General features: G+C 44.2%; 1 protein-coding gene across 2 annotated transcripts; it reads right to left on the bottom strand.

Annotated features, from left to right (window-relative positions):
• GARIN1A (golgi associated RAB2 interactor 1A) lies at positions 1-26203 on the bottom strand. 2 transcript variants are annotated; one of them, XM_061414631.1, is made up of 6 exons: positions 25986-26203; positions 24929-25125; positions 8749-8933; positions 7688-7934; positions 6030-6148; positions 1-352 (listed from the first exon to the last, which is right to left on the bottom strand). In XM_061414631.1, exons 2-6 carry the CDS (start codon positions 25055-25057, stop codon positions 154-156), a joined length of 879 nt encoding a protein of 292 aa, XP_061270615.1. In that variant the 5' UTR covers positions 25058-25125; positions 25986-26203; the 3' UTR covers positions 1-153. The 2 variants fall into 2 exon arrangements, with proteins under 2 accessions (XP_061270615.1, XP_061270614.1); XM_061414630.1 differs by lacking the exons at positions 24929-25125; positions 25986-26203 and adding an exon at positions 11220-11517.
• Between the last annotated feature and the right edge of the window lie 1075 nt (positions 26204-27278).

Here is a 27278-nt window from a genome sequence, read left to right as displayed (position 1 = left end):
GGACTCATCTGGAGGTTTATTGATGGACGTGCAGAAACATCTTGTTATAAACACCATCTTACCTCTCCCAGGGTCATTTGGGCCACAATAGGAAAACTGCCCTATAGAAGTTTGTAACAAGTGCACTGAAGACCACCCTGTTTGGGCTAGGTGTTAGGGTCCCCAAAAGTTCTCTCCTAAGGAACTGGCTACAGGAGCCTGTATGTGGTACTCATCGGCATTCTCTTGTTCCCAGAGACTGTGGCTCAAGGCGGCTCTCATGGGTATATTCGAAATGACGGGGGATGACGCTGGCGAGGATGTGTTGTCCTTGCAGTTGAAATTCTCTATTTCAGTGGCACTGTTGGTGTTTCTGGAGTAGCCCAGGAATATTGAAAGCAACAGAAGAAAAAGAAAGCATTGGTAAAAATCGAATTTTAAAACTGTTAATTATGTTTTTTCCAGCACAGATACCTTCAACCCAGATCTGGGTTGAAGTGAAAAGACACCAAAAAGAAAGTTAAAAATAACAAACAGAATTCAGAGAGAAGCATGATGAATTTTTTTTCCAATGAAAATAATTTTAGGGTTATTTAGCCACAGACAGGTAATATGGACTAATAATCTAAAAATGTCTTTGCCACGAAACACCTAGAACTGCTAGATAAAATATAATCAACATAATTTTAAATGTATCATTACATTTATGAAAACTAAAGTAAAAATCCCTGGGACCAAAAATTAAAGATCAGTGAGATATGAGTTAAAGCTGGGCTGCCTGAGGGACCGGCCAGTCTTGGTGACCCAGGCCCTGGGTTTATTATGCATTTGTTTTGGCTCTTCTGAGTCTTTGTTGCTGAGCAGGCTTCTCTAGTTGTGGGGAGTGGGGCTACTCTCTAGCTGAGCATGCCTGGCTTTCTCATTGTAGTGGCTCCTCTCGTTGCAGAGCACAGGCTCTAGTGTGCATGGATTTGGTTGCTCTGTGGCATGTGGAATCCTCCTGGACCAGGGATTGAACTCAGGTCCCCTGCATTGGAGGTGGATTCTTAACCAGTGGATCAAGGGAAGTCCAGGCCTTGGGTATTTATGGCCATGTGGCCCAGGAGGTTAAGTATTAGGACCCAGCTCCTGGGACATTAACTTGAGAGAGTTAATTCTTAGATAGGTTGATAAGAAGTCTGAAGCCCTCAAGGAGGAGAAGGGAACAAACTTTTTTTTCTATATTGCTTTATCTTAGTCACATGAGACATTTTTTTTAAACTGTGAGTTCTAATGGAAACAATCTATTTCTTGAAAGACTAACTTTCTTTAAACCCAGAGCTAATGATTACACAAAACAACACATCTTTCTGAAGGGTATGTTTTTCCTTAAGCTCTGTACTAATGATTATGTAACAACAATGTATCTTGCTTGAGGACATGTTTCTCTTTCTTAACAGGAACCTTCTGTCTAATCTTGTTATCTTATGTTGTGAGAGTAGGTCTGGTAAAACTTTCCTATTGTTAGTTCTAACCCTGTTGTTTTAAAATGTATGTTGTGGTAAGACCTACTCTTAGTGAAAGAAAGTGAAGTTGCTCAGTCAGACTCTTTGGGACCCCAGAGATTGTAGCCCACCAGGCTCCTCCATCCATGGAATTTTCCAGACAAGAGTACTGGAGTGGGTTGCCATTTCCTTCCCCAGGGGATCTTCCTGACCCAGGGATCGAACCAGGGTCTCCCGCATTGCAGGCAGACACTTTACTATCTGAGCCACCAGGGAAGCCCAAAGGGAAAAGTGAAATTGTTAGTCACTCATTCATGTCTGACTGTTTGTGACCCCATGGACTTTAGCCCCCCAGGTTCCTCTGTCCTTGGGGTTTCTCCAGGAAAGAAAACTGGAGTGGGTTGCCATGCCCTTCTCCAGGGGCTCTTCCCTGTTGGTTACTAACCAACTGAAAAAGTATATAAAGCCTTGATAAGACTACTGAGTGGGGCACTCTCCATCCCCCTTCTGATGTCTATATCAGAAGCTTTCTCTGTCCCTTTTCCACTGTAATAAAACTTCTGCCACATGAAGCTCTGAGTGCCTGAAGCCTTGGCCCTGGTTCTTAAGCTAAATTCTCTTCTTTGGAGGTCACGAATACAATACCAGTCAAGATATTTGCATAAGTCCAGGACTTTCAAAGCCACCTTCTTGACAAAAGGGGATACCAAGGACTTCCCTGGTGATCCAGTGGTTAAGAATACACCTGCTGATGCAGGGGACACAGGTTCAATCCCTGGTCTGGGAAGATTCCACATGCTACTAAGCCTGTGCTCCATGGCAAAATAAGCCACCACAATGAAAAGCCCCTGCACTATAGTTAGAGAGTAGGCCCTACTCTCTGCAACTACAGAAAGCTCGGGTGTGTAGCAGTGAAGACCCTGTACAGTCAAAAATTAATTAATTAATTTAAAGGGGCAGGGGAATACCAGAAAGAAATCCATCCAGTGTCAAAGCCAACAGGGATTCTGGGTCAACTATACCAACTTGGATCAAAACAAAAGTCTCTGTTGAAAATCCTTATCCTAGGGACTGTCCCAATACTGGTTTGAGCTCTGAAATGATACAGGGTCCAATAACTTCCAAGCTGATAAACTAATATAAAAAATTTCTCCTGAGCCATTAATCTCTCTGAGGCATCTAACAGAAGCAAACTTACAATGGTTCTATGGGGTCAAACCCTGCCCCTCCAATTTAGGCCAACATGAATCCCACAGATATAGGCCTGTTTGAGAAAAGCTCAGACAAAATATTACAGCTACAGGTAGCCCCAAGGCCCAGAGGGTCAGTATCTATGTGAGAGACAGCAGAGAGAAGCAACAGGGCATCTGACGTGCCTGTAAACAGGAGGGCTTCTACATTGCCTGCAGCTTCTCAGGAGAAAGTGCAACCAGCCAATTTGGAAAGAAGGAAACTGGGGAAGTAAGTGCAAGGAGTCTGTGGCACAGTCTGAAGAGGCTGTTGAAGTACGTGCCTTAAGAACTCTCAAAACCACCAGAACGCTCTCCCTTGCAGGACATGGACTCCAGAAATGGAGTCCAAATTGAGTAGGACAGGAACAATAGAAGGAAAGGAAAGATAAAAATCAGCTAAAAATAGGAACACAGCATGGGAATCCTAAAAAGCTTAAGTCCATAAACACTTCACAAAAGCAATACAAGAGGGCGCTCTGAGCCCAAACCAGACAGCTATCTCGACCAACCCCTCACTCCAAAAGGTTTAGGAAAACCGTTTTGCATAAAAACAAGCATCAGAAATGGATCATAATCCAAGATTATACAAAATTATCTCAGGAAGAAAGAGGCTATGAAGCATCTTAACTCCTTACAGACAACGAATGCACGCTAAAAAGATGTGCCTGCTAAACAAATGAAAACTGCAACCCAGCATTTCAAAATGAGCTCACAATGAAGACAATGACAGAGCATATATGAAAGAGCCAAGTCAGCCAGAAGTTAAAGATTTATAAATGCGGTGGCAAAATTGAGAAAAGGATTAGACATTTCTAAAGAAACAAAAATTACTTCCAAAATGAAGGAACACGAAAATGAACAAAGCAGCTAATGCCTTAAGAGAAAGAGGAGAGCAAAAGTCCTCTCCTTGAGTTTCAGAAATAAGAAAGTGGCAGGCAATTAGATAGCAAAGATGATCCAACCCACATATAGTGAGCACACCTTAAGAGGAAATTTTAATATTATAATTCAAGAAAACAATCTTGAAGTCAGAAAAAAAAAAAAAAGACTGCTGAGTACATATAAAGGTGAATCATTACCTGGGAGCTGGTGAAGGACAGAGAGGTGTGGTGTGCTGCAGTCCATGGTGGGGGCGCGGAGAGTGGGACACAACTGAGCAGCTGAACAACAACAAATGGCCTGGGAGAACTGGCCTGGTGTGACCAGCACTGGGACCCCAGAGCGAGGCTGTGGGAGCACTGAGACAGAGGATGTGTGGCAAGTCCTTTGTACAGAGCTGCTGCCTCGTCCCACCCCAGCTGAAGGAGAGAGGCTTCCTGCAACCACCCAGAGCCCTTGAGCCGTGGTCCCCAGGGTCTGGGAAATTCAGTAGTTGGGGGCACAACTCCTGCCCAGGGAGCACCGAGGGTGGGAGAAATGGGAGAGTGGGTTTCTTTGATGATGGAGTGATGAGGATCTGTGTGCATCTGTGTCCAGGAGGCACAGTCCTCCGTCCAGTAGCCAGTCATTTTCCTGAGGATCAGATGTGAACTGTACCAGGGAGAGAGCCAGCCTAGAGCCACTGTGAACCCTGCCTGACTCCCTTAAAGGGGAGGGGACACTGACAGCTAGTGCCTGGAGGGCACGGATGCCTGCAGATCCAGGGCCTGGAGAGGGAGGAGGGGGGCTTGCCTTGGGGTGAGGGGTGTTAAGTGTATGGTGCATGTTAAGTTGCTTCAATCTGTCTGACTCTTTGCGATCCTATGGACTGTAGACTGCCAGGCTTCTCTGTCTATGGGGATTCTCCAGGCAAGAATACTGGAGTGGGTTGCCATGCCCTCCTCCAGGGGATCTTCCCAACCCAGGGATGGAACCTGTGTCTCCTGCATCACAGGTGGATTCTTTACCTCTGAGCCACTGGGGAAGCCTGAGGGGTGATAAGTAGGGGATTTCAAATAACCCAAGGAAGCTCCTAAGAGAAAAAGTCAGTTTCAGAATCAAGAAACAAGGGGCTTCCCCTGTGGTCCAGTGATTAAGACTCCACCTTCTAATGTAGGGGATGCAGTTTTGATCCCTGGTCAGGGAACTAAGATGCCTCAAGGCCAAAAAGCCAGAGCATAAACAACAGATGCAATATTGTAACAAATTCAATAAAGACCTTAAAAATAGTCTACATCAAAAAAAAAAAAAAAACGTAGGGACTGACTTCCCTGGTGGTACAGTGGATAAAATTCCTGGTCCGGGAAGATTCCACATGGCATGGAGCAACTAAGCCCATGAACCGCAACTACTGGAGCCCATGCACCTAGAGGCCATGCTTCACAACAAGAAGCCACCACAATGAGAAGCCTGAGCACGACAACTAGAGAAAGCCACTGTGCAACAACAAAGACTCAGCACAAACAAAAGTAAATAAATAAAAATTACATTTTAGAAAAATCTTCAAAAATAAAATCAAATCAGAGACCTGAAGGAAAGGAGTGACAACCCAGTCCCCACAAAGAAGGGCCATCCTAATATAAGGCCATGCTGACTGCAGGGGGGTGATGTGGCCACTTCAGAATTTTGATAATTTTCAGGCACTGGATGTTTTAATTCCAGAATTGAGGCTGCTTTTGCAGTTTAAAGGGACCAAAGGGCCTTTTTATATTCTAAGAAGGAGCCCATATATGCTTAGGGGGCCTGCCCAGAGACCAGCTTTTACTCAGGAGCAAGAGGAAGACTTCTCCCATTGAAAAAAAATTATAAAAGGAAGAACAAATTTTTGCATTTTGATGATGCCCTCCAAGTTGTACTTGTTCAATGTATTGACTGCATGATCTTGTGTTGGTTTTTCTATCACTTGTTACAGAAAGAATCTAACACAGTGACTTAGTAGATAGTAAAGCTTTGGAGCCAGCAGTAGTCTCCTCTATGGGTTAATGTCTATTCTGCCCATTTTACAGAATAGATAAGTGAGGCAAAGAGGCCTCAGGATTGTCTTACCCAAGGGACCCTTGCGAGCTGGGACTGTCAACATCTAACTCCATGAGTCTGCAATTATCACCCTTCTTTGAATTAACCTATTCATCCTCACTCCTTTTAGGAGTGAACATATGTTCATAGGATGTTCATATGAACATCTTCCATGTGAAAACACTGGGGTTTGCCTAGGGAATATTTAGATCAAGCAGCCACAGAGCCTGTTTCCAAGAACAGGCCTGTAATAAAATGAAGCGGAAACATTACATGTAGAAGTCTAAAGTGAAGAGAAGGAACTGAGATGGGTAGGCAGAGGGTGTCACTGACCCTCCACCCCACCATGACTCTAGGCTGTGGGAAAGGGAAGCCAGGGCAGCCTTCATGGAGGACCCACCTGTGCACTGTGAGCTGGGAAGTTCCTGAGAGGTTCAAGAAACGGTCACTGTTCTGCTCGGCGGCCAACAGCATGGAGCTCTCACTGGGCCGGGAGGATGACGGCAGGCTGCTTTCAGACTGGATGGAGAAATTGACAGTCAGATGACAGGGTCTGATCTCCAATTGCTCTTGGCCTCCTCAGGCCAGGACCTTGAAGAAATTCACTTGTGTCTTCCAGCCTAGTCCCAGGAACTGTTCCTTAAATGTTAAGCCCTGGAATCATCAGACCAAAAGCAGGGCCCCTAGCAGGATCTCCTCCTCTCCCTAATGGACTGCTTTGGCTACTCTGCCTAGAGCCAAGGTCTGATCCTTATGAACGGGAGCAGCAGAGCTATAAGGGCTGACTTCGAAGTCAGTGACCAAGTACCTGAAGCATATCACTTAAATGCGATGAAGCAAGTGTTTAGATCTTGAAATCTGGAGTTTTAAGGCTATCTAATCTATCATGCTTTTCCTTCTTATGCTTCTACCCTAAGCGGGTACTGGGAAAGCCTTCTGTATGTCAAAAGAAAAAGGGGGAAAAAAAACCCTTAAATAAACTAAAAGGGAAAACCAAATCCTTAGAACAAATATTTGCAAAAACCCATGATTAAAGGCTTAAAGTTCCTGACATATAAAAAGCTCTGTTTTATAAATCAACTTAGAAAAATGCAAAGTTGCCAACAGAAAAATGGCTAAAGAACGCAAAAGATAGTGCAAAAAAAAAAAAAAAGTCGGCGTTCAAATTCATTGACAATCAAAGAGCTGCCACTTTTTTTTTAACCTGTCATATTAGACAAGGAAAATTTACACTTCTCAATTGTAATAAGGATACAGTGACACAGTCACTCATATTATTAGAGAGAGTATAATTTGGTATGAATTTCCTGGAAATTCTCTGACAATATGTATTGAGAGCCTTAAAAACATTCATACCCTTTGAATTCTGCTTCTAAATCTATTCTGGGAAAGCCATCAGAAATGTGGACAATACATATATGCTTGTTTTAGCATCAGTTACAATAATGAAAAGTTAGGAATTACTCTGAATGTCTGATATATTAGAGGAATGGTGAAGTAAATTTTAACTCATTCATACAACTGAATAAGCATGAAATTATCAAAATGATGTGTACAAAGGGCTTTTGAAAGAAATGGGAAATGCTTATGATATATGATATAATCTAAACTGGAAAAAAAAGCAAAATTGAGAAATATATTTATATATGTAATGTCCTCAAGGATATAAATTAAAAATTAAGATGAAAGACTAGAAGAATATATGCCAAAATGTTCCAAATGATTGCTTAGGGCTAGAGAGGAGTGGGGGTGATTTTTCTGTAATTTTCTGATTTTTCTTCAGTGAACATTATTCCTTTATAACAGAGAAAAAAACAAAAAAAACCCCAGAAAACAATTTTTAAGTGAGTTCAGTACTTTATCGCTTTTTAGGAAAACAAAATTACTTTTTAATGTCTGTAGACCTCAGTGTGGTGTGCGCATATCACTGACTTGAAAAAGAAGGCTGCTGACCCCCACACAGTGCTAGACTCTAACATCCATCCATTCTCCAGAGACGGTATATCTCCAATTCCCAGCTGACCCTATGGATCTTGGCAGGATCTTGGTGAAACTTACTGTTTCTGCTGAGCGGCAGGGCAACTTGGGCACTAGGCAGTGAGAGATTCGGATTCTTGGATCTTTGGTGGTGATGGACAGACCTCTCTGCAGAATGTTCACCAAACGGGTCCAGAACTGAAACACGGTCTCTGGGTATTTTTCGTGGAGCCTCAGGTAGTAGATCTTTTCAGTCACTGTCCTAACCCTTAGGATGCGTTGGAGCCGGTCATAGATTCGCAGTTCCACGTACTTCAGGGGCAGAATCCTGGGCACAATCAGGAAATTCCCATGACAGAGGCCCCAGTGGTTTTAATGAACCTTGCTGGGCTAACCCCATTAGACTCCTGCCTCTGTTTGGGGGATGCCAGAGAGCGAAAGCTTGTGGTCTGAGGGTGGAAATGATCACTAAAACCTATTCTCTGATTTCTAGAGCCTTGGTTATTAAAGAATCTGCTCAAACCAATAACAATGGCTGATGGCTGATGTATACAATCTCATTTAACCCTCACAACAACCCCTTGATGAAGGAACGATAAGTAGTATTAATTCCCTGTTACAGAATTTGAAACTGTGGCTCAGAGAAGCTAAGTGATTTGCCCAAGCTTAGATCTTCTTAAGTAGGAACGGGAACTAAGGTTTTCTGACTCCATCTCCAGGTCTCCTTCTCCCTAGATCCTGAGTAACTGTGCTGAAAGGATAAGGAGAAGGATGGAGGTCTGGTATTTTACATCCAGTATTTTTTTTCAATTTCAATATCTCATAATCCTATTTGACTTTCATATCGCTCACCTTTCTTTTGAAAATCTCCAAGTCTATATTGACAAAACAAAAAATAAGCAAAAGGAAGCCAAGATTCTCAAAAACTAGGAAGAGAACAGGGAGTGGTGCTCTACCCCAGCACCAAGTACAGCACTTGGTACATACAGACACTAAATAAATATTTGTTAAATGAACGAAGGAAGTCTACGCAGTTTATAAGCTAAAGAACACTGTCCTTTCTTCTTGTCTAGAGACCAGTGGCAAAACAATTCAGTTGTTCACCCAGTCCCTTCCAGCACCTCCCTCAAATCTTCCTTTACCTGCTGAGGGTGATGACTGGGGCACTCCCAGGTGTGCTCCAGGTGGAAAACTGACCCTGGGGCCAGGTGACGTTGGCCATCAGGAGGATGTTGGGGAGTGGCAAGGAGGGTACGGACGAGGTCACCCCAAGGATCACAGTGGTTGGCCCTTCACAGTCATCCATCCAGTTCCCGGGCTTAGTGACCTGGAAGTTAGACCCAGGCACATGGAGTCAGAGAGAAACAGAAGACAGGGGTGGAAGATTGCAGGTGCTAAAATGGCACTTCAACTTGGCAACAGGCTTGGAGCACCTGTGTTCTCGCACACTGGGCTGGGTCATGACCTGCCATCCGTCCTTCCCGTGGGCTCTCCCCAAAGAGACTTTAGGTCATTGACAACAGGAAATCGGTCACCCTCCTTCGTGTCCTTTGCATGACTAACTTTAAAAGGATGTGCTGGTAAGACAAAGCTGATCACCATTTCATTTCTCCATCCTTGGGCAGAAGAAGGCACACAGGTTTCTAATGATCTGGAAGGGGGATTATGCAAAGAAAGTTCCAGAAGGGGAGGGGAATGAGGAAAAAGCTGTTGAATGGGGAAGATCCAGGCAGCCCAACTTGAGAGAGGTTTGGGGAGCTTCCCTCAAGATGATGGTCAGTCTGGCTTGCTGCTGGGTCCTGAGAGGAATAAGGACCTGTTCTCTTGCAGCACTCAGGGCTGTGGAAGGACAGAAAGATGGCAGCCTGGCACTTGGGTGCAGCCTCAGCTGAGACACCCCCATACCTCACTGTCCAGAACAGGCAGATAAGCACCATTACTGTAGCGTCCAAGGAACCATGGGGATCAGGATCTAAGGGGATGACCCCTATGTTCCCAAGACCAGAGGGCCTTATCCCAACGTCCCAGACTCTGTAAGACCATCTAGGCCATTCACAGCCTGTGAAGGATCTGGGCAACAGGGGAGAGCCCCAGCAATGCCTGAATTGTAGGTTTCCACAAGCCTAGTAGATGGTACTCTGAGAAAAGTGAATTTTGATTTTGAGAAGAAATAAGAGGAACATTTCTTGAAGTCCATGTTGTGGAATGAAATTCATATGTTCTACAAAACAGAGGGCCCCACACACAGAGTGATACATTAATGTTTGCGGGGGATGTTTCTTGGCAAGTGACGGTAGTACTGGTGATGCTGAGGAGAGGGGAAGGAGGGAGCAGCATAACTCTGGGCTGGATCATTTCAAGGCAGCTTTTAGCTCTGAAGAGCTAGCTTAAGCAGGCAGGCTTTTCCCCTCCCTGGCACAGTCTGAGTCTCCTGGGCAGCTCAGGGATGGGGAAGACCCCGAGCTATGAACCAGCTCTCTGAGACCTGGGGGATCTCATCAGAGAGAGGCTCCCTACTCTGTGAAACGGTCTCCAAATTAAGTTCAACACCCACCTCCGATTATTTCCACCCTCTCTCCCAGGGTTCCTCATCACTTTTCAACTCCACCAAATAGATTCCTGACTGCAGACCCTCCCTGTGCATTCCAGCCTCCTGGTTTCACCCAAGAGCTTGAAAACCTTTCCCTCTTCCTGAAAGGTTTTCTCTGCCAACTCTTCCACTTACCAAAGTCTTAGGAACACCTCAAAGATGTGCTTTCCCAGAATACGGGGAAAGCTTCCACAACCGCCCATGTCGAGCGTTTGCTCTGCTCATGCTATAGGGCTCAGCGGGTCCAAATCCTCTGACATAGAGTTTTCTTAACAACTACCATTTCACATTATGTCCATTGAACCTCCAAAGTCACAAGCTTCTTGGCCAGGGGCATTATCTCATCTCTCTTTGCATCTCCTGCCCCTCACACAGCTTGTTGACAAACTGGTGATGCTATACCTGCCACGGAGCACAGCGGGGTCACCAGCCAGACCACTGGAGGAAAGTGGGGGAGCACGGATTGAAATGACCATCCCGTGCTCTTGGTGGCTCTATGCTTCTCAGGCCACACTCACTCGCTTGAGTGGGTCATATTACTACTCTTCTGGGGATCAGTAGAATCTGGGAAAGCTAATTTATCCAGGACCTTGCTCTCACACAAGGGTGTTTTTAAGACATCCTAGAAAGAAGGAATTTGGGTTTCAGAGCAGAGATTCTGACAGCCGCCTTCACCCTCTTTAACCAGTCGGTATACACTGGCGGCCCCAGAAGGTGCCTGTGGACCTCCACCTCACCCCTGGAAAACGGGTCCTGCTATCTCCTTCTGCAGGTATAACTCTATTTCCCAAAAGCATCTGACCTGCAGGGAGGCCTGTGATCTGTAGGCACAAACCGAGGTGAACTTGGGATCTAGACACTCCTGTTTTCTCTGGCTCTACCTGCTTCCCTGCTTCTTCCTCCTCCCCACAGCTTTCAAAGGCTGTGGCATTTGGGGGCCAAACCCTGGGAATAGGCTTTGGGGTACAGGGGTCGGGGTTGGGGGGAGAGGTTAGGAAAGGGGCCCTGAGTGCACAAGGGTACCTGGATAAAGATGCTTTCAAACACCACTGAGTCAGAGAACAAGTTGAATTCTGGAGAATGAATCAGTTGACAAAGGAGGCCATCTTCCACCCCAAGTTCCACTCCAGGGCCTGGTTCCCTGACCTCAGGTGGGAGGCCCCGAATTTTACTCATTGGTTCTTGGGAAGAATGGGCTGGGGAACATCTCTGGGGCTCCACGCAGACCCAGCCCAACTCCAAGGTGATGTTGTGACCTCTGCTCCCCCCACCTCCACAGTGCCACCCCTCCTGATGTAGGGCTGTCCCCCAGGCTGGGGGGTGGGGGACGCTGCAGGCTCACAATGGCAGGAATGACATCAAGGAATGTGATGGGTAACAACAGGAAAGGATGGCAGACAAGAGGCGAGGAAGGATTGGCAGTGAGCAGGGCGTGTCTCTCCCCTTTCCTACTCACTACAGACCAGCAGTAACGCAGCCTCCTCCATTCTTCACTCAGTCTCCTCACACACACACAAGGAAAATGAGTCTCCCAAGGCTGTGGCCTGATTGTGAGCTGCCAGAGTAGCAAGGGAGTCTCTCTGAAGCTTCTCACAAAAACTTTCTCTCTATGCATGACCTGTTCACCCAAATGCCAGGCCTTCACCAGGCCAGGGGAGGTCAGGATGGGGGCCACAATTCAACCCAATCTTTCCTCCCCATCTCATGAGATGAAAAAAAAAATGTTTTTTTTAACATGAGGTTATTGACAAAGCAAAGAGGTTTATTTATTTGGAAGCTGTGAGTGAACGAGGAAGTATGATACAGTGTATGCTGGAGCATCAGAGAAAAGATCAAGAAAATCAATTGTTATCTTTTTAGGAATTTGAACGAGCCAGTTAAACACAGCCATTATTTAAAATTTAATAATATAAACTGATAATATTAAATAAGTTATATAAAAAGCAAGGTAATAGATGCCCAAACTCATCACTTCTTAATCATTTAACTCTATTTTATGTCTCTTTATTCCCTTGGGGTTATTGGTTTCTACTGGTAGAAATGGTATATAACGTTCTACCATTGCTTCTCTCTTCTCAGGGTGTACAGAAAGTTCACAGTGGTTGCTCTCTTGAAACCAGCCATGCTGGGAGGTGTTTACATGATGGAAATCAGCCAGTGCTAAAATCTGGCCTTAATTTATTGCCATTGTGATTGTCTAAAGGGATAAAGAAAATGTCAGTGATGCCAATTAAAAGAGTGTCTATAGCTGTTACATTGTGGACACAAAGAAAAATCTGAGGAAATGATCTTCCAGTATTTGAAAGGTATTATCTAAATTAGCAAAGAAGGTGCTGGTCATTATCCTTAATAGAGTTCCAAAAGGCAACTTTGTTATTTCACATTCCCCTTATTCATGAATGTAAGTGGAAAAATCAGCCAGCATTCATGTCAGAACTACACTGACTTGTCAGTTACACAGGTTGGCTAGGAACACAAAAATCCAACAAAAGTCCATGAAAGCTTTCTATGAGAATCATCTGGCATCTGAAAGTTACAGTAGAATAGTGTATAGTCTATTGTTGTAAATTGTGTGCTTTAAAGTAAATTTTTATTAAGTAAAACGTTATACAGTAAGATTTTTTTAAAGAAAAAAAATGTATACTTATATGTATTTCCCCTTTCCACTGCCCCCTTGGAAAGCTGGTGGTTAGACATTTAACAGCACCCCACTGTGGTGGTACCAACTACTCCTCTCCCACTGCAATCTTTGCCTGGTTCCAGGACATGAAACTTTCACTTAAAGGCATCTTCAGGTTGCATGAAGTTGAGGAGGGATGAGCCATTAGTTACCTCTCTCAGACGCTGGCTGTACAGCTACAGGCTCTCACTTGGTGCTTCAACAGGCCAACGGGTGAGTTCTCTTATCTTTTAAACTCTCAAGACACACACTGCTGCAGTCCACCCATGACTGCGCTTGAATCTTCTGCTGCCTCTCCTATTAGGAGGGAAACCCGCTTCTCACTGTTTTCCCAAAGCTGTGACATCAGAAGCAGGATTAGCTTATTTCTTCTTAAGACTCACTCATTAGAAGAGAAAATTCTTCTCTTTTATGGATGCAAAGTCTATAAGACCAGGGATTTAAACTTCAAACACTTCAAGACTATTACTTTCTTTTTCTTATCTCAGTGCACTCTGTAACATTGTTTCTCCTTTCCTTGTAAAAGGAAAAAACAAAAAACAAACAGGAAACTTCTCTTACAATGTTTGCAGCATAGACCAAAAATTTAAACGACATAAAGAACATCAGCGTGACCACTTATGCTAGAGTACCTCACTTACTTGTATAGTAAGTTCTAGTGTTAAATAAGTGGAAGAATGTTCCCTGAAACACTGTTTGCAGTGACAAAGACTGGAGACAACTTAAATGTCCATCAACAGGGCAGCAGTTACGTTACGATACGAACCTAACCTTAACCCTAACCATAATCTATAATGAGGTGATGGTTTGCAGCCCATGAAAGAATAGGTAGCTTTGTATATACTGATAAGGAATGATTACCAAGACATTAAGGTAAAACAAGATGCAGAGCAGTATATATAATATGCCACCACTTGGGTAAAAGGAATTTAAAAGAATATATACCCATATGAACATGTTAGAACATACCCAGAAACTTCTGGGAGGATAAAAATGTGGTTGTGTTAGGAGGGGTAGGGCAATGGCAACTGTGGTGAAAAGAAAGGACTTACTTTCCACAGTATACATATATACGCTTGAATATATATAGTATATATAGTATACTATATATATATATATATATATATATATACTATATATATAGTATATCATATATTATATATATATCATGTGTATATATATAATATATATAATAATATATATTATATATAACGATCCCTGGGATTTCTTTGGAGGGAATGATGCTAAAGCTGAAACTCCAGTACTTTGGCCACCTCATTGGAAGAGTTGACTCATTGGAAAAGACTCTGATGCTGGGAGGGATTGGGGGCAGGAGGAGAAGGGGACGACAGAGGATGAGATGGCTGGATGGCATCACTGACTCGATGGACGTGAGTCTGAGTAAACTCTGGGAGTTGGTGATGGACAGGGAGGCCTGGCGTGCTGCGATTCATGGGGTCGCAAAGAGTCAGACACGACTGAGTGAATGAACTGAACTGAACTGACCGATACATATATAATATGTACATATATAGTATGAATATATTATATATATTCATAATATATATAATATATAGTATATATAGAATATACAGTGTATATATACACATATATACAGTATACACATACATTTATATACACATACATATATACACAATATATATACATATATAGTATATATACTACATACAGTATATACTATATATATACAGTATGTGTATATATATATATGCTTAAATTATTTATCTTGAGCATGTATTTCCTTTTAAAATAAAAAGTTAAAGAATTATCCTACATATGGCCCTACAAATATTTGCTGAGAAGCAACTATGTTTGCCAAGGTATGCCACATGTTGGAAGAACCATTACTAGCTCTAAAAGTAGTCTGATCAGGGTTGTGGACGTGGTCAGGGCTGTCTTAGACATAACTCTTTACTTGTTGAGGTTAAAACAAAAACAAAAACATATGTGAAGAAATATGGGTGGGAAACTTTCCAAATGTAATAGAAACTGTAAACCTACATCTATACAAAGAATAAGAACAGTACAAACTGTAAGTATGTAACTAAACTTTAAAAATATACATATTAAAATATATATTATAGGGCTTCCCTGGTGGCTCAGACATTGCAGAATCTACCTGCAACTCAAGAGACCTGGGTTTAATCCCTGGGTTAGGAAGATCCCCTGGAAAAGGAAATGGCTATCCACTTCAGCATGGACAGAGAAGCCTAGAAATTGTAAATATGTAAGCCCTCAATATGCCAGGAAATTTGGAAAACTCAGCAGTGGCCACAGGACTGGAAAAGGTCAGTTTTCATTCCAATCCCAAAGAAAGGCAATGCCAAAGAATGCTCAAACTACCACACAATTGCACTCATCTCACATGCTAGTAAAGGAATGCTCAAAATTCTCCAAGCCAGGCTTCAGCAATACATGAACCGTGAACTTCCAGATGTTCAAGCTGGTTTTAGAAAAGGCAGAGGAACCAGAGATCAAATTGCCAACATCCGCTGGATCATCGACAAAGCAAGAGAGTTCCAGAAAAACATCTATTTCTGCTTTATTGACTATGCCAAAGCCTTTGACTGTGTGGATCACAATAAACTGTGGAAAATTCTGAAAGAGATGGGAATACCAGACCACCTGACCTGCCTCTTGAGAAATCTAGATGCAGGTCAGGAAGCAACAGTTAGAACTGGACATGGAACAACAGATTGGTTCCAAATAGGAAAAGGAGTACGTCAAGGCTGTATACTGTCACCCTGCTTATTTAACTTCTATGCAGACTACATCATGAGAAACGCTGGACTGGAAGAAGCACAAGCTGGAATCAAGATTGCTGGGAGAAATATCAATAACCTCAGATATGCAGATGACACCACCCTTATGGCAGGAAGTGAAGAGGAACTAAAGAGCCTCTTGATGAAAGTGAAAGAGGAGAGGGAAAAAGTTGGCTTAAAGCTCAACATTCAGAAAACGAAGATCATGGCATCTGGTCCCATCACTTCATGGGAAATAGATGGGGAAACAGTGGAAACAGTGTCCGACTTTATTTTTGGGGCTCCAAAATCACTGCAGATGGTGACTGCAGCCATGAAATTAAAAGACGCTTACTCCTTGGAAGGAAAGTTATGACCAACCTAGATAGCATATTCAAAAGCAGAGACATAACTTTGCGAACAAAGGTTCGTCTAGTCAAGGCTATGGTTTTTCCAGTGGTCGTGTATGGATGTGAGAGTTGGACTGTGAAGAAAGTTGAGCACCGAAGAATTGATGCTTTTGAACTGTGGTGTTGGAGAAGACTCTTGAAAGTCCCTTGGACTGCAAGGAGATCCAACCAGTCCATTCTGAAGGAGATCAGCCCTGGGATTTCTTTGGAGGGAATGATGCTGAAGCTGAAACTCCAATACTTTGGCCACCTCATGAGAAGAGCTGACTCATTGGTAAAGACTCTGATGCTGGGAGGGATTGGGGGCAAGAGGAGAAGGGGATGACAGAGGATGAGATAGCTGGATGGCATCACCGACTCGATGGACGTGAGTCTGAGTGAACTCCGGGAGTTTGTGATGGACAGGGAGGCCTGGCGTGCTGTGATTCATGGGGTCGCAAAAAGTGGGACATGACTGAGCGACAACTGAACTGAAGCAAATTTTTAAATATACATATTAAAATATATATTGTATATAATTTTAAGAGTTCTTTAAATAAGTTGTTTAAAAAATTACAACAGTATGTAACATCAAATTTAGAACACATGCAGAAGTAAAATATATGACAAGAATGGCACATTGAATAAGAGTGTGGAGATAAAAATGTACTGTTGCATGGCTCTGACATTATACATGAGTGGTATAATATCATTTGAAGGTAGACTGTAGTAAGTTGAAGATGTCTATTGTAAACCCTAGAAGAGAGAAACCATTAAAAAAATAACGAAAAGAGGTATAGCTAATAAATCAATAGTGGAGGTAAAATACAACACTGAAGAATTTTCAGTTAATCCAAAAGAAGAAAGAAAACAGTAATAAAGACAGTTAATGCTCAGTGGTGATTTATTTTTTAAAACTATTTTAATATATATTTTATTATTTTTTATTCTGGCTGCACTGGGTCTTCATTGCCACATGTGGGCTCTTTGTTGGGGCATGTGGTTTTCTCTTATTGCAGAACATAGGCTCAAGAGCACAGGATCCATAGTTGTGCCACACGGGCTTGGTTGCCCTGTGGCATTTGGGACCTCCATTCTCTGACCAGGGATTGAACCCAGGTCCCCTGCCGTGGAAGGCAGATTCTTAAACACTGGACCACCAGGGAAGTCCCTCAAGTGATGAATGCTGAGTCATCAAGTCGGTATAGGCTTGCCATATAAAGCAAATCAAGTTTGTTGGCATTATTAATACTCTTGTGTGCAAAGCAGGACATAAAACAAGCATTGTAAGTTATAGCCATTTTATAATTTTAAATTTTGTTACAATTAAGTTTGCTTAGGAAAAAAAATCTCACATGTGTGCCGGGGTCCAGCCCCAGCTGATCCAGGGTATTCGAAGGAGAGACGGCTTCGGTGACCTATTTATTTATTTGTCAAAGATATAAACAGTAATAGAATGAGGATAGCTCAGTAGGAAAATTCAGTGGAGAAAAGAAGCTGAGTAGCTTGGTTTACGCAGAAAATCAATATAACCCATGACACCAGGTTAGCTCTGACCACGGAGGCCGCAGGCGCCCTCTCGAATAGCGGAAGGTGCCCCACCTTAGACACCTTCTTGAGTGGGTCTTAGAAGCCCAGGCAAATAAATGGTCGCAGAGGATATCCGTGCTCCAGATGGAGACTCAGCTGGAAGTTGAGGGGAAGAATGACATGGGGAGACCAAGCGTTGGTGAGCAAGGCCCGTAGCTTTATTTTCAACAGGGGCTTTTATACCCTAAGTTACACATAGAGGATAATAGGGGATGCAAAGTCAGCAGTATTTGATCCTTATCAAAAACCAGGGTTTCTTTCCTGCAAATTTATCGTATACAAATGGTTTAGGTGATTTACATCATCTTATGGCCAGAAGGCCTATTAACATTTTATGACTCTTGACAAAGACTTATCAACAAAGACTAAGAGTAATTATTTTAAGGTTTGGCACCATCTTCCGAAGATAAAATTGCATTCCTATAGGGCGGATGTGTAATGGGTTTACAACAAAGGAAAGAATTTATTACCTTAAGGGTCTAAAGTTACTAACACCAAGGCCACTACTTATTTTTTCTACATACCAACTATATTAATTAATACACATTCAAGGATACAATACAGGGGATGTGAAAACTTGGCAGCAAGCATTGGTGCATCAATGAAATCTTTTACTAGTTTTATTCTGACAGTTTCTAACTCTCTGAGAGGCTCTAAGCTATTTGAATATCTTAAGCTTCCCGTGCCTCTTGAGGCTGGGAGACTGTAAACAATCGTATGCATAGCTGTAGGAGTCCGGGTAAATTTGTCAGGCGAGTTAGAGAGCCATCTGAGGGGTTTGGATTTAAACACTGCTAATTGCCCAGGAACTTTTATTAATTGGAGCTGTAAGTTAACTCTTTGTCAGAGAGAGCAAGATGGTGGTAGGGGACAGCCCCCAGTAAAGACAGAGGTGAGAGCTTGAGAGCACAAAGCAATAAAGTAGGCAGACTCTGGTTTTTTGGGGGTAGATGCTCGAGAATATCCAGGGGGACTCCTGAGGCTCGATCCAGCCTTTGCGTATGCCGAGCCTCCTTCCTCATGACCTTCGTCACAAGTGGAATGTCTCTCCGGCTCCTGGCACGTGTGCCCACATAAGAATTACCTCAAGGGTGATAAAACTCATTATTGACTTATTTTTCTTTACTGCACTTTGAAGAGTCCTTGAAAAAAAAAAAAAAACAAACAAACAAACCCATGATGTAGACAAAAGAGCTGCATACTGGAAGAGACCAATTAATTCAATGACATTATCTAAGTTACTTAGTTTCCTTCTGTTTCCTCTGTGGTAAAATGATAAGACATCACCCAATACACTAGCCACCAGCCACACGTGATTACTAAGCGCTTGAAATGTGGCTAATCCAAATGCAGGTGTGTTGTAAGTGTAAAATACTCACCAATACAAATACACACTTAGAACAAAAATAAAAATGTAAAACATCTCATTAATAACTTTTCATGTTGATTACATATTGAAATATTCTTAATGTATTAGGTTAGCTAAAATTTAAAATACCTTTTCCTGTTTCTTTTTTCTTTTTCATGTGACTACTAGACAATTTTAAATCATATATACAGCTTGCATTATACCTTTATTGGACAGTGCTAAACTAGATCGTATCTTCTAGTCCTTAATATTGATACTTCTCCTAAGCTTTAGGAGTGCAGTGCTTCAAATCCAGAAAGCAATTTAAAGCAGTTCATTCTCTTCATTCCATTCCAGTAGATGGCACTAGAGTTACAGCTTCAAGCTAACAACTATATTTTAAAATAGTTGCAGTTCTCTAAACATGTGCTTAGTTTCAGCTCCATGCCCTTACTCACACTATTTGCTCTACTGGGAAACTCTTTCCTAACTAGATAGCCTATTCATTTTTAAAAAATTCAGATCCTCTGGGACATCCCTGTGGTCCAGTGGTTAGGATTCTGAGCTTTCCCTGCCAAGGGCCTGGATTCAATCTCTGGTTGGGAAACTAAGATCCCACAAGCCACGTGGCACAACCAATATAAAGAAATTAAAAATAAAACTCAGATCCTTAACATCTGTCTCCTGTCCATAAATAACTTTATGTAGCCACTGTCCATATTATGTATGTAGCCATATCATTCTATAGTAAGCCATGAAATATTGTTTACATGCATCCCTCCTTCCATCTTGCATGTTATCTGAGATAGGTAGTGATGAGATTTTAGTTGATGCCTGGCATCTGGCACGCAGTAGGTACTATAAGCAATGTTACCAGGATAGGCCAAGTTAGCAAAAAGTCCACATGGCAGTAGCGTAAGACAACAGAGGGGCACTTCCCTGGTGGTCCAGTGGTTTGGACTCTGCGCTCTCGGACCAATCCCTAGTGGGGTAACTAGATCCGACATGCAGCAACTAAGAGTTCACATGCTACAACTGAAGATCCTACATACCACAGCTAAGACCTGGCACAGCCAAATAAATAAGTAAAGTACAATGTATTTAAAAAAAAGGACAAAGTTTTTTTCTGTGTACGTTACATGTTCATCAGGGATCAGCTGAAGGCTCTGCTTCATGACCCGTACTCCAGGACTACGTTAATGGAACAAATTCATCTAGAGCCCTGCTGGTGACTGTGATAGAAGCAAACAGGGCTTTGGAGGTTTCTGAACCTGTGCTTAAATGCACCAACCTAGAATCGACACAAATCATTTCTACTCGCAAGTTTCTGGCCAGAACTAATTATATGGCTCCATTCAACGCAAGGATGTCAGAAAGTGCGATTCTGTCATGTGCTTAGAAGGCAAGGGCAGAAATATTTGAGGAATGTTAATGATGACCTTTCCAGTAGTCATGTACGTATGTGTGAGTTGGACTATAAAGAAGGCTGAGCGCCCCAAAATTGATGCTTTCAAACTGCGGTGCTGGAAAAGACTCTTGAGAGTCCCTGGGACAGCAAGGACATCAAACCAGTCAATCCTAAAGGAAATCAACCTTGAATATACATTGGAAGGACTGATGCTGAAGCTGAAGCTCCAATACTTTGGCCACCTGATTTGAAGAGCCAATTCATTGGAAAAGACTCTGATGCTGTGAAAGACGGAGGCTAGGAGGAGAAGGGGGCAACAGAGGATGAGATGGTTGGATGGCATTATCAACTCAACGGAAATGAGTCTGAGCAAACTCCAGGAGATAGTGAAGGACAGGGAAGGCTTGTGTGCTGCAGTCCATGGGGTCACAAAGAATTGTACATGACTTAGTGACTGAACAAATGACTACTAATAACCCTTCTAGTCAACAACCTTTCAGCTCACTATTTCTCCTGCAAGTAGAACACATTTACTATATGTTCCCCCACAAAGGAAACAACCCAAGAATTCCCTTCAGTCACGTCAAGTTCAAATTCAAGAATCTGCATGATGCACAATAGTTGCTATTGACAGTTTCAGATGTGGCTTGAGCTAGACAACGATAAACTAAAACAAGCCATGTGCCACACATCTCGGAGAAGGCGATGGCACCCCACTCCAGTACTCTTGCCTGGAAAATCCCATGGACGGAGGAGCCTGGTAGACTGCAATCCATGGGGTCGTGAAGAGTCGGACACGACTGAGTGACTTCCTTTTCACTTTCATGCATTGGAGAAGGAAATGGCAACCCAATCCAGTGTTCTTGCCTGGAGAATCCCAGGGAAAGCGGAGCCTGGTGGGCTGCTGTCTATGGGGTCACACAGAGTCGGACACGACTAAAGTGACTTAGCAGTAGCAGCCACACATCTAATGTACTCTGGTGGAACAGGGAAAGGATAAATGAAGTCACGGGAGTGGGGACAAATGGAAAACACAATAGCCTAGTGACTGTGATGTTCCACTGCGTAGATGTGATGACAGCCCCTTACCTGGAGCAAAGGGAATAGTTCTTGATTAGCTCTCAATTCTGCTTCTTGGGAAGACATCCTTAGGCCATTGTTCTCTGTTTTAAGCTGCAAAGTTTTCAGGGTGGTTGCTGCAGTATAACCTAATTTGTCCTGACTGATAAAGAAATCAGAATCTAGAGGCGGGTGTTACATATTATTTAAAAAACAACACTTAATATGTATGAATAACTAATGTGGAAGGCAGCAAAGAAATCTTACTGGAGGCTAGAAGGTCAGCAATCCATGTTATACAGTAGCAAAACATTTGGTAAAATTGTGGCCTGCAGTAACTTAGATGTTATACTTTAATAATCTACCTAATAAGCTAGGAGAGTCAAGAGAATAGAATTTTAGCAGCAGAAATTGGATACAGTTGGCCGTCACTGACAAAGCACCCCAGGATGAGTTCAGAAGAGAATTGGCCAGCTTGCAAGAAGGTAAAGGGATCAAGAGAGACTATGGATGTCACAGGGGTTCACAGAAGCAACTGCTTCTCATCCTTAAATGCATGCTCAGTCGTGTCTGACTGCGACACTATGGACTGCAGCCCTACCAGGCTCCTGTCCATGGGATTTCCCAGGCAATCCCAATACCTTGGGTATTGTGAGTTGCCATTTCCTCCTCCAGGGCATCCCTAAATGGCAAGAGATAAAATGGAGATGCTTGGAGTGACAAAAATCACTCAAAAGAAAATTCAAACTCAGCTTTGTTGTTATGGTAACAGTCCTGGTTTGATCAGAACCATTCCAGTTCTTAACACTAAAAATCCAGTAACCAAGGAAACCCCTCTGCCAGGCACAGGGACAGTTTTTTACCCTACTCATCACATCTCTGTTGAAACCTGAGTAGTTTAAATTGTTTTAGAGCCAAGACCTTATTTAATTTGTGGCACTCAGTAACCATTTCCATTAAGCTAAACTGCTTGGGAAAGAGACTTCAGGTGCAGGTCTCCAACCAAAAGATGAAAATGCCCCAAAGTAGTTGAAAAGGCATAAGAATGAAAAAAGACACCAAATCTAAGAAAAATGTCTAGAAAAGGGCAGCTATGGCATGAAACTGCCTGAAATCAGAGATAAAAAGCCAACTATATTTCTAAGAGTACTCTGCTACCAAGACACGTCACATAAGCCCAGCCAATCACGAAAGACCAGAGTGCAATCTTTTATCATGTGCCCAGGTGGGAAGCTGGAAATACTTGCCAACAGCACTAAGAATTACCACAGCACAATAAATAAAAGTGATGCCCAAACCACTGGTTTCTGGGCTATGTGTTAGTCAGTCAGTTGTGTTCAATTCTTTGTGACCCCATGGACTGTTGCCAGGCTCCTCTGTCCATGTTATTCTCTAGGCAAGAATACTGGAGTGGGTTGCCATTCTCTTCTCTAGGGGATCATCCTAACCCAGGGATTGAACTCAAGATTCTTTACCATCTGAGCCACCAGGGAAGTCTGGGGTAGTAGCACTTGAGTTTAACAACACTCAGGAAGAGGGCTTCCCTGGTGGCTCAGTGGTAAAGAATCCGCCGGCCTACCAATGCTGGAGACATGGGTTTGATATCTGATCCAGGAAGACCCCACATGCTGAGGGGGAACTAAGCCCACAGAACTATTTGAGCATGTGATCTAGAGCCTGGGAGCCGCAACTACTGAAGCCCACGTGCCCTAAAACCTGTGCTCCCCAAAAAGAGAAGCCACTGCAGTATGAGAAGTCCAAGCACTGCAACTAGAGAGCAGCCCCCACTCTCGTCAAGGAGCCCGCACAGCTGCCAAGACCCAGCACAGCCAAAAACAAAGAACACTCAGAAAATAAAACCGGTTTAGCAGAGGACACCATGCACCATTCTTACCCTTTAGCAAAAGTAAATCAGACTCACCATATACAAAAGGGCATGTGTACCAAGATGAGTGTGTTAATTACCATACGCAGAGGAATGAATATGCTTCAATATGGAGTGGGGATGAAGGAGGGAATTCAAGGAAAAAAAAATCTCCATTTTTCTGGAAAGTCCAAGCTGTTAGGTCTGAGAGAGCAGAAACAATCATCAGTGAAGCACAGACATTTCACCAGCCGACCTGGAGAACAATCAGAATTGAGTAGATAAGAACGCAGAGAAAAAACGCCTACTGGACTCAAGTCTTCTCCAGGGACTGAAGCTGAAAGATTGTCAGAAAGGACCATTTTTCTTTTTCTTTAGAGATGGATAGAGTCAAGAGAAAACTCTAATAGCCTTGGCCTAGGCTGGGACACGGAGAAGGCGATGGCACCCCACTCCAGTACTCTTGCTTGGAAAATCCCATGGATGGAGGAGCCTGGTGGGTTGCGGTCCATGGGGTCGCGAAGAGTCGGACACAACTGAGCGACTTCCCTTTCACTTTTCACTTTCATGCACTGGAGAAGGAAATGGCAACCCACTCCAGTGTTCTTGCCTGGAGAATCCCAGGGACGGGGGAGCCTGGTGGGCTGCCGTCTATGGGGTTGCACAGAGTCGGACACGACTGAAGCGACTTAGCAGCAGGCTGGGACAACTGGTTGATACAGGGCAGCCCCAAGTGCACCTGCCTCCACGTTCAAAGGTTTATTTACCTTATGTTTTAAACAAAGTGTTTTACATACTTTTCTGCTCCTATGCTTTAAGATGTGAAACCTCAGATGTGCACATTAAAACCCTTCCCTATCACCAATTTCAAGGGCAGGAGTCAACAAGACACGGAGTGGATATATACATTCAACCTTATTTCATTAGAAAAACTTATTTAAGCCACAAGGTGGCCAAAATGCCCTTGTCCCAAGCAGGTGCTATCATTCCTCTGTCCACTTCAGACCAATACATACACACACATACTCGCTAAGTTGGAGGAAGAACTTTAAAAAATGTAAAAATGAGAATGGGACACAGAAGACTCCACCTTCCCCCTTCCTACAGCCAACCCACACAACTCTTAACTGTTATCTGCACACAGAAGAGCTCTCATGGGAAAAAAGCTGAATACCAAGTAAACTGACTATAAGACACCCAAGTCCAAAAGAATTCTTGGCGGATGCTTAGAAAGTAGGATTGAAACTAAGACCATCTCCCAACAGCTGAAGTTCCAGCACAAGTCCTCAACTAAAAGAAGACAAAGCCAGGCTGCCCATGACAGCCAAGCATAGGGCAGACTGGGGAGGAGAGTGAGATCACTCCATTCCACAGCCACAGGCCACCCACCAAGATCTGTGATTAAACAGGCTTTTTCCAGAACAAGGAGTATCCAGATGAGGTTCTTCGAGGGCCTAGTAACAGTTAGTTCTCTGATAACACTGATGTGCAGCTTGCCTGCCCAGGAACTGGTAGAGCTGGCGGTATTTTGGACACTGTTCCAAGGTTATAACCAGTGGAAGGAGGTCTTATCACACCCCTCTGGATGGATGGTCTGGAAGGCCCTTGGGGGCTCTGTGTTGGCAAGCTGACCTCTGGTGGCCCAGGAGCTCCCAGGAGACAGGCTCTCCAGCAGGCCTCCAGGGACTCCATCAGTCCAATGAAGATGGAGAGCAAGGTCATCACCCCACCTAAGAGATAGAGGTTCAACATATGCTTCATGGCTTCAAGAATTCCACTCCTTTGTAGAACAACACAGCTGACTTCTGCTTCTGAAAGGCCTCTGGATCCTGAGAAGAGAGAGCCGAGGTTAATCTCCAGCCTTCCCGGATATGCCTGCCTCTGACCTTGACCCTAGAGCTAAGCAGGTGGCCAGCCAGTCAGGGAGGCAGGGGCCAGGGCAGAATCTCCAAGTAAATTTACACTGTAAATGCCATGGCTCCCACCAGCTGTGGAGCGACTCAGCTTTTTGGACTAATTCAAGAGCATTCCTTAAAACTTTTACTTCTGCTTTCAGGTATAGAGAATCCCTGTTCCACAGTCCAGGGACCACAAACATTCCTGATGTAAAAACCCAGTTCTTTTTTGGGGGGGAAGGGTGCAGGGGGTAGGGGGGTCGATTGCAGGAATATAAGAACATGTCCTTGAGAAAGCAAAAGCAACCTGCCTGGAAATCTCCATCACATCTCAGTCAGGTGTAAATTAATCATAAACTTTTAAAAAGTCTAAATAATCCTAACGGAGTAAAATATATCAAGTTCACTTATTTAACAAGTACGCCCTGAACACCCACAACTTGTTTGGCACCCCGGATGGCACTAGGGCCACTCGAGGCCCTGCAGACACGAACTCGGCCCTCATGCGCCTTCCAGTCTAGGGGGGACAGGCAAGAAAACGGGCAGTTCCTACAAGCAACAGGAAGGAGATGCTCGGTGTGCTCTGGATGGGCACAGCATGGGGTGGGCACACGGATCCTAGTTAGGCCACCCCTGGAGAAAGCTGGGCGGGGTGGCTGAGTGGGGCCCCAGGTGGGGACGAGAAGGGACGCTCTCCACAGCGCAGTCCCAGGCCGGGGAACGCCAGGAGACCCGCGGGGCACGCAGCCCTGGGGATGGGGGCGGGGAGCCGGGAAGCCTACAAAGCCGCTCACCTCCAGGAGGAAGGGCCAGGAGCGGCCCGCTTGCTGTAATAACGGGTCGCGCGGAGTCGGAAAGAAAGTCGACCCACGAGATGTCAACCCAGACGCCCCACTGCAGCTAAAAGCGCAGCTTGCAGCGAAACTCTGAGCTGGGGCCACCCGGCCGATTTATACCCGCGGTGCGGCCAGGAGCCCGCGCGCGCGCGCGCACTGGAGCCCTGACGCAAACTCGCGGCCCCGCCCCTAGGCGAGGGCGGTCTGGGGTCCCAGGCAGCTCTCAGCAGCTTCAGTCAGGGCTGTTTCCGGAAATAAACGCTGTGCGACTGAATCACTGAGGTGGACATGGCACAAGGCATGTATGTTAACTTCAACTGCCTTTTCTAGCTGCAGGAAACGTTTGAGGTAATTAGAAAGTCATTATTCACGCATACCAAGTAGATGGAAAACACACCTAAATTGATGCAATCCAAGGGCTCTCAGACTGCGTGGCATGAGGTCCGGCGGGCGGCTGGGGATGCATTCTTCGCCGCAGATTTCAGCAAAGCACAGACTGTCAGAGGGCCTCAGGCCCTCGCTCCACCCACCCCCCACCATACTGCCCGTTTCCTTCATTCAGGAACTGAAAAGTTGACATTGTTTCACTTCCTAGAGGTAACAGGATTCCAAACGCCACCCCGCCCCCCCCGCCCCCCAGTCCCTATTCCGAGTTTTCTTTGCCATTGTATCTCTGGAATGGCGTCTTTTTACATTATAAACCCTGCTTTTCATGAGAGTTTGTCACAGTACCAAAATGTGGAATACACACCTGGCCCTGGTGTCTGAGCATGTGACCGAGTTCCTTGGCAGGCACTGGATGTCAGTTTTCTCGTGTACAATGTGGCCACGGAACGAAGTCTGAGGATGAACGAAAGTCCTAGGAGGTCACAGTCTAGGTGGTGGTTTAGTCCCTAAGCCGTGTCCGACTCTTGCGACCCCGTGGACTGTAGCCAGCCAGGCTCCTCTATCTATGGAATTCACCAGGCAAAAACATTGGAGCGGGTTGCCATTTCCTTCTCCAGGGGAGCTTCCCGACCCAGAGATGGAACCTGGATCTTATGCATTGCAGGCAGATTCTTTACCGACTGAGCTACGAGGAAACTCCTAGAGGCTAGCTCCCAGACTGGGGGCTGAGGAAGCCTCATTAAGCACCACGCTCCCAGGGTGCTCCCAAACCTCATCCCTGCCCCCCCCCACACACACACACAAGTCACTGGGTGTCGTGAGGGCACCCAATGGCTGATCTCGGGAAATAAATTGCTGGGGACA

The sequence above is a fragment of the Bos javanicus genome, chromosome 4, assembly GCF_032452875.1.
Source record: "Bos javanicus breed banteng chromosome 4, ARS-OSU_banteng_1.0, whole genome shotgun sequence".
NCBI classification, from domain to species: domain Eukaryota; kingdom Metazoa; phylum Chordata; class Mammalia; order Artiodactyla; family Bovidae; genus Bos; species Bos javanicus.
Note: the sequence above shows the minus strand (reverse complement) of the source record. Positions and strands in the feature narration are given on the sequence as shown.